This window comes from Trichoderma ghanense (assembly GCF_004382785.1).
Source record: "Trichoderma ghanense strain CCMA-1212 chromosome Unknown scaffold_8, whole genome shotgun sequence".
Classification (NCBI taxonomy): domain Eukaryota; kingdom Fungi; phylum Ascomycota; class Sordariomycetes; order Hypocreales; family Hypocreaceae; genus Trichoderma; species Trichoderma ghanense.
Window position 1 is genome coordinate 637,161 of NW_027395671.1, and position 17,259 is coordinate 654,419.

Here is a 17,259-nt window from a genome sequence, read left to right on the forward strand (position 1 = left end):
ACCCGAACTGCTATCAGTTCTCTCCGTGAGTGCAGTGTCCTGTTCGCTAACGAGTTTTCTGTGCTTTGCATGGGGATTAGAGCGTCAACATCGTCATTTCTTGTGGCTCTGCATGAGGCTTGCTCCGCTGTTCGATCTGGCAGTGCCAAATCGGCAGTTGTTCTGGTAGCTTCTGAGGATGGCGCTGTAGCAGGCGAGGCCGTGTCAGCTGTATATATCAAGACACTGCCTGATGCCATGCGCAGCGGCAACCCGATCCGGGCCGTCATTCGAGCTTCCAGCGCCCGTGGTCCAAGTACAGCAGCTGAGGCGCATGAGGCGCTCATTCGCGAAGCCTACGATGCCGCGGGCTTGGATCCACGATCTGCTCTTGTTGTTGAGGTGAGTGAAACAGTAGCCGAACCGAAGCATTTTGGAATTGTAGGAGATCTAGTAGACTTACTCGGCCAATTACCAGTGGAACGGCAACAAGGATGAGACTGAAGTCTCTGCCATCAGCAAGACTTTTGGCAATGATGTCTATCTGGCCGAGGGTGCGTCTGGCCTTACAAGCGTGGTCAAGGCAGTGGTAACATTGGAGAACCGGACGATTCCTCCGAATGTTGCACCTGGTAAGTTCTCTGGTGCCCGATCTACCGACATGTCAAGTCTCTAACACTGAAAGCATCGGCATCCTCTACCCACGCGGCGCTTGTAGCTAGGCATGCCACTATATTCCCGCCTGGTCGTGCCGAGAGAGCCAGCATCATTGCTACTGACGCTGAGGGATACAGCGCTCACGTTATTGTCGACTCTCATCCCCAATTTCCTCGGCACGTGCCCGAGTCTCGGCCGGAACTTGTTCTCTTCTCTGCGGACAACACAGCTTCTCTGGCCAAGCAGATAGAGCTGCACCGTCTGTATGCTGAAGCTCACCCAGAGAATGCTGCTGACCTCGCTTATACCCGTGCCCTTCGACGCGAAGTTCTGGAGTACAAGGCATTCTCCGTCCTCTCGGATTCATCGTTTATCACCACTTCCAGCTCTGTCAAGTCCTTGGCGCGGGCTCCTGCCATCACCATGGTATTCAACGGCCAGGGTGCTCAGTGGGCGGGAATGGGCAAGGAGCTCATCTTGACCGATTCAAGTTTTAGGGAAGACATCAGGAGTATGGACGTTGCTCTGAAGGGGTTGAGGATACCCGCAAACTGGTCAATCGAAGAGGAGCTTCTCCGGGATGCTGCCGACACCAACAACCGGATCAACACATCTCAGTTCTCCTACCCTCTCAGCACGGCGCTCCAGATTGCCCTGGTGAACCGATTTGAACGCCTGGGTGTTACGCCCAAGGCTGTTGTTGGTCACTCCAGCGGTGAGATTGCTGCTGCCTATGCTGCGGGCTTCCTCTCGTTTGAAGATGCCATCACCATCGCTTACTACTACGGCCATGTAACTACCAGCAACCAGAAGGACGGTGCTATGGGCGTGGTGAGCCTGGGTGTAGTGGAAGTGAAGAAGATCCTGGAACAGGGCGTGGTGGTTGCTTGCGAGAACTCTCCCACCAGCACCACCATTTCTGGTGATCGCGAGGCGGTAGAGCGAGTGTTGAAGGTTGCTAAGGCGGCAAACCCTGACGTGACCGCTCGCCTTCTGCGCGTTGATACCGCTTATCACTCCCACCACATGGCTTTGCTTGCTGATGAACTGCTTGATCTTTTGACGGCGGAAAACATCGCTTCGCAAGCGACCGGGAAGAGCAAGGCCACCTTCGTGTCTACCGTCAGCGAAAAGGTTCTGAAGGAACGGAGCGACTTCGAAGCTGCGTATTGGATCTCCAACCTGGTATCGCCTGTCCGCTTCAGCTCGTCCGTCTCCAGCCTCCTTGGCATGTCGTCCGAGGAGACTCTGTTCCTGGAAGTTGGACCTCATTCTACCCTCTCTGTGTCTCTATCCCAGATCTGTGCTGATGCAGATGTCCGATGCAACTACGTCTCGTCCCAAACTCGCGGAGTCGATAGCGCGGCGAGCTTTCTCTCTGCTGTTGGAAGACTGTGGCAGGAGTCGGCTGTGCCGAACCTTGCCCCTTTGTTTTCTCATGGCAGAGCAATCTCTGGATTACCTCAGTATTCCTGGAGTTACGGAACCTCAGATGAGGACTCCGATGCTACTGTTATGTCTGCACGGGAGAAGCGGGCGCGTGTCATTGCAGAGGATAGCTCCCTGGAGAGCGAGCTTGCCGACGATGAGGTTCCCACCACCGAGGTGGAAATTGTTCTTCGAGCTGTCTGGGTTGAAGTCCTCCGGGATGTGAACCGCATCCGTAAGCAGGACGTGGGAAAGAAGCACAACTTCTTCCTGCTTGGCGGTGACTCTCTTACAACGATTGAGCTTGTCACTGTTGCCTACCAGTACGGCATTCGTCTGAGTCCGGCAGCCGTGTCGGACAACGCTGAGCTTGCCCGGATGGCAGCTGTGGCAACCATCGAAAATGACGGCGCAACGATGCTTGAAGCGAAGCCTTTCAGCTTGGTTAGCAATGACAAGGTCGATGAGATCAAGGACAAGATTCGGAAGGGGTGCAAACTTACCACCACAGAGGCAATTGAGGATGTCTATCCATGCACGACCCTCCAGGAAGGCTTCATGGCTCTGGGCATGAAGCAGCCCGGCTCTTACATCCACAGGGTCGTGTACAAGCTAATGCCCGACATTGATGTTGACAGATTCAAGGCTTCCTGGGAGGCCACAATCAGCCAATGCGGAAGCTTGCGTTCGCGAGTTGTCCTTCTCGGCGGTCGAGCTCTCCAGGCTGTGATGGCGGAGGATATTGCTTGGGAGCAGCCTGCTCCGGGCTTGGACATCAACGCGTATCTCAACCGAACGCGAAGCATTAGCATGAGCTATGGCGAGCGTCTGAGCAGACACGCCTTGGTTCGAGACAACAATGGCGGCGTCTACTTTGTGTGGCTCATTCACCACGCCGTGTTTGACGGTCTCACTATGCGAATCGTCCTGGATGCGCTCTACAACGCTTACCATGGCAATGATGCAAAAGCTTTACGCCCGTACTCCAACTTCATCCGCTATGTCGAATCCATCGATTCCGCCGCCTCTACCGAATACTGGCAAAAGGAGCTTGATGGTGCTCAGCGCGCCCACTTCCCGCCCGCGAGGCTGTCTGCTACATCGGAAGATCGGGTTATGAAGCGGACGATGCCGTTCCACAACGCAAAGAACTCTTCAGTGACCACGGCCACGATTCTTCGTGCGGCCTGGGCTCTCCTGCTTGCGCGCTACTGCGACTCTGATGATGTGTGCTTCGGCACTACACTGTCCGGTCGTCAGGCTGCGGTGCCGGGATTGAATGAGATTCCAGGACCCATGATTGCGACGGTCCCTATTCGAGTAAGAATCGACCGTGACATGACTGTATCCTCGTTCCTCGAGAAAATCCAGACGCAAGCGGCGGACATGGTGGCTCATGAGCAGTACGGTCTTCAGAACATCTCGAAACTGTCCCAGGACGCCGAGGAGGCCTGCGACTTTTCCAACCTCATCGTCATTCAGCCGAACAACCATCTGACGTCCATGGCCGATACCGCGTCTGATGCCATCCTGCAGCAAGGACCCCGCGAAAAGGCTCTCTCAGAAGAGGCGATGCGCAATTACTTCAACTACCCGCTCGTTTTGCAGCCTCGTATTGGCGAGGACAGCGTCGAGCTGGACTTGACGTATTACGCTGATGCCATCACTGAGGGCCAGCTTGAGGCTTTGTGTGTCCACTATGAGCACATTGTCCAGCAATTGCTTGCTCCGGCGGACATGCCCCTGAGTGACCTTTCGGTGTCTGGTTCGTGGGATCTGGAACAGGCGATCAAGAGCAACGACGAAACTCCCGAAATCGTTGACATGTGTCTTCATCAGCTAATCGAAAGGCAAGCAAGGACGAACCCCAACGCCCCTGCTATCCATGCCTGGGATATGGAGCTGTCTTACTCACAGCTTGATCGCGCGGCCAACCGCCTCGCCCACCATCTCGTCAAGTCCTATGGTGTCAAGGACCAGGATTTCGTCCACGTCTGCTTTGAGAAATCGGCCTGGTTTTTCGTGGCTGTCATTGCTGTCAATAAGGCTGGTGCTACGTGGGTTCCTTTGGATCCCTCGCACCCGCTGCAGAGGCAGCAACAGGTTGTCTCGCAGACGAAGGCGACGCTGGCCTTGGCTTCCCCAAGCAGCGTTGAGATGTGCTCTGAGCTAGTTGAGAAAGTCGCCGAGGTGTCTTCAACTCTAGATGAGGAGTTGGCCAAGACTGAAGAGAGCTTGTATGGACCGATCCGCAATGTGTCACCACACAATGCAGCCTATGTTCTTTTTACTTCTGGAAGTACCGGAACGCCAAAGGGTCTGGTTATGCAGCACAGGGCCGTTTGCACCTCGCAGACTGCTATTACCAAGCGTCTTGGAATGGCCTCTAGCGTGAGGATGCTTCAATTCGCGTCCTTCGTCTTTGATCTCTCCATTGGTGAGATTGTTGGTCCCTGGGTGGTTGGTGGTTGTCTCTGTGTTCCGTCTGAGGAGACGAGGATGAACAGCCTGGTGGACTTCATCAACACGATGCAAGTCAACTGGGCTTATCTGACGCCCTCGTTTACGCGCACTTTGAACCCTGACGACGTTCCAGGCTTGGAACTGCTGTTGTTTGCTGGCGAGGCTGTGGGCCGTGATGTGTTTGAGGCTTGGTTTGGCAAGGTGCGATTGATCAATGGTTGGGGCCCTGCCGAAACCTGCGTCTTCTCAACCCTCCACGAGTGGAAGAGCATCGAGGAATCTCCGTTGACGGTCGGTAAGCCGGTGGGCGGATACTGCTGGATTGTTGATCCGCATGATCCGCAGCGAATGGCCCCTATCGGAACCCTTGGTGAAGTTGTCATCCAGGGGCCGACGGTCCTCCGCGAGTATCTGGCTGATCCTACCAAGACGGAGGCCTCGTTGGTCCGTAACCTCCCCGAATGGGTGCCGAACCGTACAGCCGCTCATTGGGATCGATTTTACAAGTCGGGTGACCTGTGTCGGTATAATGCGGACGGCACGATTGAGTTTGGATCTCGCAAGGATAGCCAGGTCAAAATCCGAGGCCTTCGTGTTGAGCTCGGAGAAATCGAGCATCATATCCGCGAGTCTCTCGAGGGCGTCAAGCAGGTCACTGTGGATGTGGCAAAGGGTGATGGTGGCGCGATCATCGTGTCCTATTTCTCCTTTACCGACGAAACCCGTACTGCGGGCAAGAATTCCGAGACGAACGTCCGAGATGTGTTTGCGCCCATGACTCCTGAGCTCCAGAGCCAACTCACTGCCTTGGTTGGCCAGCTTAGTGTAACACTTCCTCGGTACATGATTCCGACACTGTTTATTCCCTGCCATTACATGCCCTTCATCACGTCGACAAAGTTGGATATGAAGCTTCTGCGACTGGCAATGTCTAATCTTGGTAAGGACGACGTTGCGAGATATTCCCTTGTGGATAGCAAGAAGCGTGCCCCGGAAACAGAGATGGAAACTCGTATCCAGGCGATCTGGGCAGACCTCCTGAAGCTGTCGCCTGATTTCATCGGTCGAGACGATAGCTTTTTGAGAATGGGTGGTGACTCGATTGCTGCCATCTATTTTGTGTCTGCCGCGCGCGATGCCGGGATCTCCATCGCTGTGAAGGATGTTTTCGACGACCCCCGTTTGTTCCAGGTGGCCTCCAAGGCTACTCTCCTCTCTAACGCGGGCCGGTCTTCCCAGGTCAAGCCCTTTACCCTGCTACCAGAATCGTTGAGCAAGCTCATGCAAAGCGATGCCGTTCGAACTCGCTATGGCCTTGGGCAGGGCCAGACGATCGAGGATGCTTATCCTTGCACGCCCCTCCAGGAAGGTCTCATGGCCCTCACTGCAAAGCAACGAGGCTCATATGTGTCGCAATGGTTTTATCGCATGCCCAAGCATATTGATATTGCCAAGTTTAAAGCTGCTTGGGAAGAGGCCGTTCAGCGTAATGCTACTCTGAGAACCCGAATCATGCTTGAGGAAGGCTCTGCAGTGCAAGCTGTCATTTCAAACGACGACAATTGGGAAGACACTGCGGGCCACAACCTTGAGTCCTTCAAAGGCGTAATCTCCCGACTGGATATCGGATATGGAACTCGTTTGACCAGGTTTGCTCTCGTTGAGGACCAGGATGATGTTTACTTTGTCTGGATCATCCACCATGCTATCAACGACGGCTGGAGCATGCGAATCGTCCTCGATAGCGTTTACAACAGCTACTATGGCCAGAAGGTTGCCTCTTTGACGCCTTATTCCAACTTCATCAACTACCTGAGCAAAATAGATGGCGAGGCGGCGGCCGACTTCTGGCGCTCCAACCTGGCTGGTGCTCAACGACCCGTCTATCCTGCCGCTGGAAGCTTTGTGACTGCTGACAACTCCGAGAGCTCAACTCGTGTTGTCGATCGTTTGGTGTCCTTCTCGAATCATCAGGACGCCTCCATCACCATGGCAACTATCCTCCGAGCTGCTTGGGCGCTTGTTCTCGGCAAGCATTGCGATGCCAGCGATGTCTGCTATGGCGCGACCGTTTCTGGTCGTCAGGCTGACATGGACGGCCTTTTGTCGACTCCCGGTGCTGTTATCGCCACTGTCCCGATCCGAGTCCATCTGGAAGCCGATAAGTCTGTGAGGCAGATGCTGCAGGACTTGCAGGCTCATGGCCTAGACATGGTTCCTTACGAGCAATATGGTCTACCCAGCATTGCCAAGCTGAGCCCGGAGGCCCGAGAGGCTTGTGACTTTACCTCGTTGCTGGTTATTCAGCCCAAAGAGCAAGAGAGCTCCATCTTCAACGCCAAGGATGGTCTGCTGCAATCGGATGCTGAAGAGGACCACCTGATGATCGAGTCTATGGACAAGTACTTCAACTACCCGCTGGTCATGCTCAGCTACATGACAGAAGACAACGTGAACCAAAGGTTCGTATATAAGCCGGACGTTATGTCCGAGGCTGAAGTCGAGGCCCTCTCCTATCAGTTCGAATACGTCGTTCAGCAGCTCCTGAGCTCCGACAACAAGCTCATCAGCGACATCTCTCTTGTTGGAGAGCGCGAGATCCAGCATGCTGCCGACGCATCTCGGTATCGCCCGGCAACCGAGTCTTGCACCCACTGGGAGATCTACAAGCAGATTGAAGCCCAGCCCGATGCCCCTGCGTTCGACTCCTGGGACGCTCAGCTCACGTACCGCGAAGTTGGTGTTTTGGCTACCCGCTTAGCCGCCAAGCTGCAGAGCCTGGGTGTTGGACCGGACGTTATGGTTCCTATCTCGTTCCCTAAGAGCACCCCTGCTATGATCACGATGGTAGCCATTCAGATGGCCGGCGGTGCTCTTGTGCCACTCGACCCTGCAGCTCCACTGGCCCGCTTGCAAAGTATCGTCTCTGACACGCAGGCGAAGCTCATCGTTACTCATCCTTCTCTCGAGGACAAGCTTCGGGAGCTCGGCGTTGACCTCTTGATTGTTGACTTGTCTGTTCTGGATAAGTTGCCCGATCCTAGCACCAAGTTTGTCTCGTCGGATGCCACACCAGAAAGCCTTTACGCTGTCTTGTTTACGTCTGGCTCTACTGGCAAGCCCAAGGGCATCCGCATTCCGCATAGCAGTCTCGCCTCCGTCAGCGATGCCCATGCTGCGGAAACCGGCGTTGGGCCTGGCAGCAGAGTGTTCCAGTTTTCGGCTTACACTTTCGATATCGGTATTCTTGATGTTCTGGTCACTCTCATGCGCGGCGGCTGCGTTTGTGTGCCATCAGACCACGATCGCCTCAACAATCTTGCGGGCGTCATCAGTGCTCTCCAGGCCAACTGGGTTTTCCTGACGCCCACTGTCGCCGATATGCTCAACCCAGCTGACGTCCCTTGCTTGACGACCATCAACCTGGGTGGCGAAGCCGTCAATAAGAAGTCTTCTGAGAGGTGGCAGGGCTATACTACCCTGAACGGCCTTTACGGTCCTGCCGAAGCCTCGATTTGTGCTCGCAACGCGGATGTGCACAACGGTGCTTCTACCAATCTGGGCTTTCCCCTGTCCAGTGCTTTCTGGGCTGTCGAGCCAAATGACCCAAGCCGTCTTGTGCCCATCGGCTGCATCGGCGAGCTGCTTATTCAGAGTCCTATTCTGGCTTATGGATACCTCAACGTCGATGCAAAGGTTGCTGCGAACTGGCTGGAAGATATGACATACGACTGGCTTCCAGCCAATGGACCAAAGCGAGCCTACCGAACTGGTGACTTGGTTCGCCGCAATCCTGATGGAACCTTTGAGTACATGGGCCGAAAGGATAACCAGGTCAAGATCCGTGGCCAGCGTGTCGAACTGGGTGAAATTGAATACACGGTCCTGGCCAATCTTGCCGGCGTGAAGCAGATCTTGGTGGATGTCATTAACAACGACGAAGCTGGTCTCAGCCTCATCACCTATCTATGCTTCAACGACGACACCAAGGGCAGTGACAAGAACCTGGAGGACATCTTCCTGACCACCACTCCTGAGATGAAGCAGCAGTTCTCTGACATGCTTGGGAAACTGCACATCTCTCTCCCTCACTACATGATTCCGACCATCTTTGTTCCGTGCAAGTACATGCCCATCAACACATCAGCGAAGCTGGACCGCAAGGCCCTCCGAGCGTGTGCGGCGGTTCTGAGCAAAGACGAGTTGGCGGCTTATACGCTCTCTGATGAAGAGGACAAGCAACCGCCCGAGACTCCGATGGAAGCGAGGCTGCAGCAAATTTGGGCGGAGACTCTCAAGATTTCTCCTGAATCGATCGGCCGCGGCTCCAACTTTTTGCGCTTGGGTGGTGATTCTATTGCGGCCATCTACAGCGTCATGGCTGCGAACGAGGTCGGAATCATCTTGACGGTCAAGGACATTTTTGATGACCCGAGACTGTCAAAGGTTGCCCTCAAGGCTGTTGAGGCTACTGGAGATGTAAGCCAGCAAGCCGCCGTCATTGAGCCCTTCAGCCTTCTTGATGCAGTGACGCGCGACTGGGCTGTGAGCGACGAAGTGCATGGCCTGTGTAAGCTGCTTCCCCATCAGACTGTTGAGGATGCCTTCCCTACTACCAGCTTCCAGGAAGGTCTCATGGCTATGGCCGTGAAGCAGCCGGGGTCATACATCGCGAAGCATGTTTACAAGATTCCCAAGCCTGTTGATCTTCAGCTCTTCAAGCAGTCCTGGGAGCAAACGGTCAAATTGTGTGGCATTCTGCGTACCAGGATCGTGCTCAACAAGGGGTCGTCTATCCAGGTCGTTGTCAAAGACGATGTTGCCTGGGATGTGACTTACGGTCAAGACGTGGTCTCATACATCGAATCGACAAGGAACATTGAGATGACTTATGGATCACGCCTCTGTCGCTATGCCCTTATCGAGGAGCGCAACGGTGACAGATACTTTGTCTGGACTATTCACCACACTGCCTTTGACGGTTGGACGATGCAGATCATTCTCGAGACTCTGCAGGGCATCTATCGTCAGCAGAACCCTTCTCCGCCCCAGGCATACTCGCACTTCATTCGCTACACATCCGAAATTGACCAAGCCGAAGCCAGGGACTTTTGGTCCTCTCAACTTCAGGATGCTCGACGTGCTGCTTTCCCGGCTGCAGGCTCCTCTTCTGCCCCGTCAACCACTCGCGTCATGAAGAAGAAGATCTCGTTCCCCAGCCTGGAGGAGACCTCGATTACAAAGCCATCGATCCTGCGGGCTGCTTGGGCGATTGTTCTTGGCCGGTATAGCGACGCCGATGACATCTGCTTCGGAACAACAATTTCTGGCCGTCAAGCTCCTTTGGCTGGAATGACTGAGATTGCCGGCCCTGCCGTAGCTACTGTGCCCGTTAGAGTTCGCCTCGACGGTTCGAAGCCTGTGGCCCAGTTCCTTCACGACATTCAAAGCCAGGCCTCCGAGATGGTGGCCTACGAGCAGTTTGGACTGCAGAATATCGCCAAGGTCAGCGAAAGTGCCCGCGAGGCTTGTGACTTCTCGAGCTTGCTTGTCATCCAGCCAGGCCACTTTTTGCAGTATGGCGATGAAAACACTGATGCCATCCTCATTGGCGATGACAAGAGCATCGAGGAAGAGGTCATGCAGAACTACTTCACGTATCCTCTCATTGTGGAAGGCGTCTTGTACGAGGACCACGTCGAGCTGCTTGTGATTTACAACGCCAACGTCCTTGCCGAGTCTCAAATCACTGCCTTGACGTACCACTTTGAGCACGTCACCCAGCAGCTTGCTAGCCAGGAGGGTCTCGCCATCGGCGACGTCTCTGTTTCCGGCTCCTGGGACCTGGAGCAGAGCCTCAAAGCAAACAGCGAGGTTCCTGAAATCATTGACTCCTGTATCCACAAGCTGGTCGAAAAGCAGGCCCTCGAACGGCCTGACGCCCCTGCTATTGTGGGCTGGGACCGGACTTTTACCTATGCTGAACTCAACGAGGCTGCCAACCGTTTGGCCCATTATCTCACTCAGAACTTTGCCATCAAAGCCGACGAGCTGATTCATGTTTGCTTTGAAAAATCGGCGTGGCACTTTGTCGCGATCCTGGCTGTCAACAAAGCTGGTGCCGGATGGGTTCCCCTCGATCCATCACATCCTGAGCAGCGGTTGCGCCAGATTGCCAGCCAGACCCGGGCGAGGATCATACTGACATCGCCAGCCAATTCGGATATTTGTGCCCGCCTGGGCTTGTCTGCTATTGAAATCAGCCCCTTCTTTGACCAGAAGCTTATCAAGAGTGGCATGAGTAGCAGCGCCGGGCCAGACGTCAAAGTGACGCCTCGCAACATTGCTTACGTCCTCTTTACCTCCGGTTCTACTGGTACTCCCAAGGGACTGGTCATGGAACATGGCTCTGTATGCACCTCACAGACCGCGATCAGCCAGAGACTTGGATTGACTGCCGATGTTCGCATGTTGCAGTTTGCAGCCTTTGTATTCGATCTGTCTATCGGTGAAATCGTGGCGCCACTGATCTCGGGTGCCTCTTTGTACGTTCCAGACGAAAACACTCGTTTGAATGACCTGCCAAACTTCATTCAGGAGAACTGGATCAACTGGGCCTTCCTTACCCCTGCGTTTGCCCGCACTATCAGGCCAGAAGACGTCCCTGCTCTCGACCTTTTGCTGTTAGCAGGAGAAGCTGTCGGTCGCGATGTGTTTGAGAGCTGGTTTGGAAAGGTCAGACTCATCAACGGCTGGGGCCCGGCCGAGACGTGCGTTTTCTCGACTCTTCATGAGTGGAAGTCTATCGACGAGAGTCCCCTAACTGTCGGCCGGCCAGTCGGCGGTTTCTGTTGGATTGTCGATCCGGAAAACCCTGACCAGCTGGCTCCCACGGGCACCATCGGCGAGGTCGTTATTCAAGGCCCGACCCTGCTTCGGGAATACCTTGCAGACGCCGAGAGGACCAAGTTGTCGACTGTCTACGATTTGCCCGCTTGGGCCCCCCGCCGCGAGTCTCAGTGTTGGAGCCGATTTTACAAGTCTGGTGACTTGTGTTACTACAACCCGGATGGTACGATTGAATTCTCGACCCGTAAGGATACGCAAATCAAAATTCGCGGCCTTCGTGTTGAATTGGGCGAAATCGAACATCATTTGCAGCTTGCCCTTGATGACATTCGTCAGGTTGCGGTGGATGTGTTCAAGGGTGAAAACGGCTCCAATCTCGTTGCCTACTTCTGCTTTAACGAAGAAAGTAAGACGGCTGATGCTCGTATCGCGGGCGATGGGAAGGGTCCTTTTATGCCCATCGACGAAGACCTTCAAGCTCGCCTGATTGCTGCCTCTGGTGAATTGAGGGTTGTTCTCCCGTCCTACATGGTGCCGACCTTCTTCATTCCCTGTAGCTACATGCCGACCAGCACATCGACCAAGCTTGATCGCAAGGAGCTTAAACGGTATACTGCTGCACTGTCTGTCGATGAGTTATCGAAATACTCCCTTATCGATGGCAAAAAGAGAGCCCCCGAGACTCCTATGGAAAGTCAGCTGCAGCAAATATGGGCTGAGATTTTGAACATTCCGATGGAGTCGGTTGGACGTGACGACAGCTTCCTTGGTCTCGGTGGTGACTCCATCATGGCCATTCACTTGGTTAATGTCATGCGGGAAGAAGGTATCTCGTTGACCGTCAAGGACATCTTTGACGACCCTCGCTTGCTGTCCGTGGCTAGCAAGGCTATAGCCAGCGAGGAAGTTATTGAGCTTGAAGAGATTGAACCATTCAGCCTCCTGGAGAAAGACGTCCGTGATGTCGTTCTATCAGAGGATCTTCGACAGGAACTCAAGCTCGCTGAGAGCCAACACATCGAAGATGCTTATCCATGCAGCAAGCTTCAGGAAGGCCTGATGGTCCTCTCTGTGAAGCAGCCTGGATCATACGTCGCCAAATACACTTATCGTCTTCCTGCTCATGTCGACCTTCAACAGTTCAAAGAGGCGTGGGAGTACACTTCATCTGCTATTGAAGCGCTTCGAACCCGTCTTGTCATGATCGACGGCTCTTGCGTCCAGGTCGTAATCAACGAAGAGCTACCCTGGGAGACTGCCAAGACTGACGATGTTCGATCGGCCATCGTATCGGCTCAGTCACTCCGAATGACCTACGGCTCGCCTCTGTCTCGCTATACGATTCTCGAGGACCAAGATGGTAGCAACTATTTCATGTGGGCTATCCACCACTCGGTCCATGACGGTTGGTCGATGAGAATCGTCCTGGAGACGTTGCGGCGAGAGTATGAGGGCCGGGCATCGCCGCCTGTTATGCCCTACAATGGCTTCATTCGCTATACCCTTGGCCTCGACCTGGAGGCTGCTGCTGATTATTGGAGAATCCAGCTGGACAACGCGAAGAGGGCCAGTTTCCCTGCTGCTGCCACTACATCTGGCGAAACGAAGCATATCACACGGATGATGACAAAGTCCATTCCCTTCCCTGCCTCTATGAACCCGGCCATCACAAAAGCCACGGTTTTGCGAGCTGCCTGGGCCGTTATTCTAGCTCGTTACTGTGATACTGACGATGTCACCTTTGGATCTACTATTTCTGGTAGGCAAGCGGCAGTTCCAGGCCTGACCGAGATGGCCGGTCCAGCTGTTGCTACTGTTCCTGTCCGTATCCGTCTCGACCAGCAGCAGCGCGTGTCGAAATTCCTCCAGGGGATTCAGAGCCAGGCTTCTGAGATGATTCCTTTTGAGCAGTTTGGCTTGCAGAGCATCTCACGACTTGGTGCTGACGCAAGGGATGCGTGCGATTTCACTTCCTTGATGCTGGTTCAACCGATGCAGCACCTTGCTGGCGAGGATCTCGACACTATCCTGGTGCCTGCCCTGGAACAAGAGACGCAAGAGGATCAGCTGCAGAATTACTTTTCTTACCCTCTTGTTCTGCAGGGACATATCCATGATGACCGGGTCGAGCTTGTCTTGATCTACGACTCTGTCGTTCTTCCAGAATCACAGCTTGTTGCGTTGTCACATCAATTCAATGGCGTTGTCCAACAGCTTCTCAGCGGCAAGGACTGCAAGCTTGGTGAAATCTCAGTGGCAAGCCCCTGGGATCTCGATCTTGCACAGGCTTCCAACGGCGATGGCCCTGAAATCGCCGACGACTGTGCTCATCTCATTATCGAGCGTCAAGTGAAGCAGACTCCTCACGCCCATGCTGTTCATGCTTGGGACGGCTCACTTACCTATAGCGAGCTTGATCTTGCTGCCAATAGGCTCGCCAATTTCTTGATCCAGCGTCACGGCGTCAAGGTCGGCGATGTCATCCATGTGTGCTTCGAAAAGTCGCTGTGGTATGTGGTTTCGGTCCTTGCGATTAACAAGTCTGGCGCTGCTTGGGTGCCAATGGATCCGGCACATCCGTTTCAACGTCTTCAACAGGTTGCCAGCCAAACTGGTGCGAAACTCGCGCTGTCATCTAGTGTTCACGGCCCCTTATGTTCCAAGCTTCTGGAGACAGTTGTTGAAGTGTCCTCGACTCTGGATGAGCAATTGAAGAGTGACGTGGCCATTGGGGATATCAAGCCTGCTACCAAGGTTACCCCTAACGACGCCGTGTACCTGCTCTTCACTTCTGGCAGTACCGGCGTTCCTAAAGGCATCATTATGGAACACGCCTCTCTTTGCACTAGCCAGCGTGATATCGCAAAGAGACTCGGTCTGACGAGCAGCGTCAGAATGCTCCAATTTTCATCCTTTGTCTTTGACGTTTCCGTGGGAGAAATCATGCTTTCTCTTATGCACGGAGGTTGTGTTTGCATTCCGTCTGATCACGATCGTCTCAACAACTTGGATGGATTCATTCGAGACGCCGAGGTAACTTGGGCATTCCTGACGCCATCATTTGCACGCACACTCCGCCCTCAGGACGTTCCAACCCTTGAGCTCATTGTCCTTGCTGGAGAGCCCGTCAGTCAGGACGTCTTTGACCTCTGGTTCGGTAAGGCCAGGCTTGTCAACGGTTGGGGACCTGCTGAGACTTGCGTTCTGAGTGCGATCCACGAATGGAAATCCGCAGCCGAATCGCCGTTGACAATCGGCCGTTCAGTTGGAAGCTTTGCGTGGATTGTCGATACAGAGAACCCTCACCGTCTAGCCCCGGTTGGATGTATCGGAGAAATCGTCATGCAGGGGCCTACGCTCCTTCGTGAGTACTTGGCTGACCCAGTCAAGACGGCTTCATCGACTATGACCTCTTTGCCAAACTGGGCACCACGCGCTAATGACAAGAAATGGGGTCGCTTCTATAAGACCGGCGATTTGGGGTTCTATAATCCTGACGGAACAATCCACTACTCTGGCCGCAAGGATACCCAGGTCAAGATCCGTGGTCTTCGTGTTGAGCTTGGAGAGGTTGAGCATCACATTCGGAATGCTCTGGAATCCATCCGACAGGTCGCCGTTGATGTGTTCCGAACAGAGACTGGAACCAACCTTGTCTCATACATCTGCTTTAGCAGCGAGACGAAGACTCCCGGACCGAACACCGACCCCAATGGCGACGACGTATTCCTTTACATGACTCGAAGCGTCCAGAGTGATTTGAACGTGGTTATCAGCAAGCTCAACGCCCTGCTGCCCAGCTACATGATTCCAACTTACTGGATCCCTTGTGACTACATGCCGCTGATTTCCTCGGGCAAATTGGACAGGGTCAAGCTCCGCAAGCAGATGGCTGCGTTGACCAAGGAGGAACTGGAGGCTTACTCACTGACTGATGCCGACAAGCGCGCTCCTGACACAGCCATGGAAGTCCGGTTGCAAGGCATGTGGGCTGAGATCTTGAACATTCCTGCTCAGACAATTGGCAAGGACGACAGCTTCCTCCGGATTGGTGGCGATTCAATTGCTGCCATCAGACTGGTCTCGATGGCTCGCGAGCGCGGTATCGCTCTCACGGTTAATGGCATTTTTGAAGATCCGCGCCTGTCATCTATGGCTGCCACTGCCGGGGCTGGTGATGAGGACGATGAGCTCCTGGCTCCTATTCCTGCTTTCTCACTCCTCGATGACAGCATGCGAGATTTGATCCAGTCTCCCAGCATCTATCAAGAGTTGGGACTGAACGTCACCCAGCGGATCGAAGATGCCTATCCCACCACCAAGCTGCAAGAAGGTCTTATGGCCTTGTCTGCCAAGCAGCCCGGGTCGTACATTGCCAAGTTCCTGTATCGTCTTCCCAGGCGCATTGAAGTCGCTCGCTTCAAGGATGCCTGGAGGCGGACAGTTGATGCTTGCACCAACCTTCGCACCCGGATTGTCCTGACTGAGGGACACAGTACGCAGCTTGTCATCAGTCACGACTTCGAGTGGGATTCCGTCGAGAATGAAGACCTCCACTCGTATCTCCAGCTGACTCAAGGCATGGAAATGGGATACGGGTCGCAGCTTTCTCGGTATGCTCTCATTGAGCATACCGATGGCGAGACCTATTTCATGTGGAGCGTTCATCATGCTGTTTTTGATGGTCTGTCAACGCAAAATGTGTTGAACATCCTCGAGAAGGCCTACCAGGGCAGCGATGTCCTTGAGACCCCATCGTACGCCCGTTTCATCAAGTATACCCTTGGACTTGATGCAGACGCTGCGACAACATACTGGAGAGAACAATTACAGAGCTCTCGCAAGGCCACTTTCCCTGCGTCAAGCGAAGTCTCTAACAAACCCGGTGCCACTCGTGTTCTTGAACGATCTATCGAGATCCCCAAGATGGCTTCATCAGGCATCACTCTCGCCACTGTTGTTCGATCTGCCTGGGCCATGGTCCTCGCACGCTACAGCGATTCGGAAGACGTCACCTTCGGCACGAGCATCTCAGGTCGTCAGGCCCCAGTACCCGAACTGATGGACATGGTCGGACCTATCATTGCAACCGTTCCTGTGAGGGTCCGGGTAGACCAGGCACAGCTGGCTACTGATTTCCTCCAAGCTGTTCAGAGGCAGACGCTCGACATGGTTCCCTACGAACAATTCGGTCTACAGAGCATAGCCAAGGTCAGCGAAGATGCCAAAGAGGCTTGTGACTTCACTTCGCTGTTAGTAATTCAGCCTATGCAACACGTTTCGGACTCTGAGACTGCCGAATCTGTCCTTATACACGCGGACGGAGCGCTGAAGGAGGAGGCCGAATCGATGCAAAACTACTTCTCGTATCCCCTTATCGTCCAGGCTCATCTGTATGAGGACCGCATCAACATTGTTCTCATCTACGACTCCACCATCCTGGCCGAGACACAGCTGGAAGCCCTCTCTCAGCAGCTTGGCCATGTTATGTGCCAGCTTGCGGCAGCCACTGACGAGAAATCGTTGAGATCGGTAACCATCTCTTCTCACTGGGATCTGGAACGTGCCGTTTCTTTCAACAGCGACATCCCTGACATTGTTGATGCTTGTGTGCATGACCTTGTTACACGCCAGGCTGAGCTTCGACCTGACGCTGTCGCTATATCGGCGTGGGATGCCGAGCTCACATATAGCCAGCTTGACCTCGCTGCTAATAGATTGGCGTACCACCTCATCACGGTCTATGGGATCAAGCCTAATGACTTTGTTCACGTGTGCTTCGAAAAGTCAGCTTGGCACTTCGTTTCCATTCTGGCCATCAATAAGGCTGGAGCAGCTTGGGTGCCCCTTGACTCATCACATCCAGAGCAGCGTCTTCGTCAA

At 54.1% G+C, this 17,259-nt stretch overlaps 1 protein-coding gene across 1 annotated transcript in view; it reads left to right on the top strand.

Annotated features, from left to right (window-relative positions):
* CCMA1212_006837 (Tyrocidine synthase 3) overlaps positions 1 to 17,259 on the top strand; it is a gene marked incomplete at both ends in the record, with an annotated part of 69,496 nt that overhangs the window by 391 nt on the left and 51,846 nt on the right. Inside the window, 4 exons of the mRNA XM_073704032.1 lie at positions 81 to 381; positions 458 to 611; positions 665 to 7,404; positions 7,465 to 17,162. Coding sequence (XP_073557274.1) covers positions 81 to 381; positions 458 to 611; positions 665 to 7,404; positions 7,465 to 17,162 — 16,893 coding nt within the window. The remainder of the gene's footprint in view (positions 1 to 80; positions 382 to 457; positions 612 to 664; positions 7,405 to 7,464; positions 17,163 to 17,259) is intronic.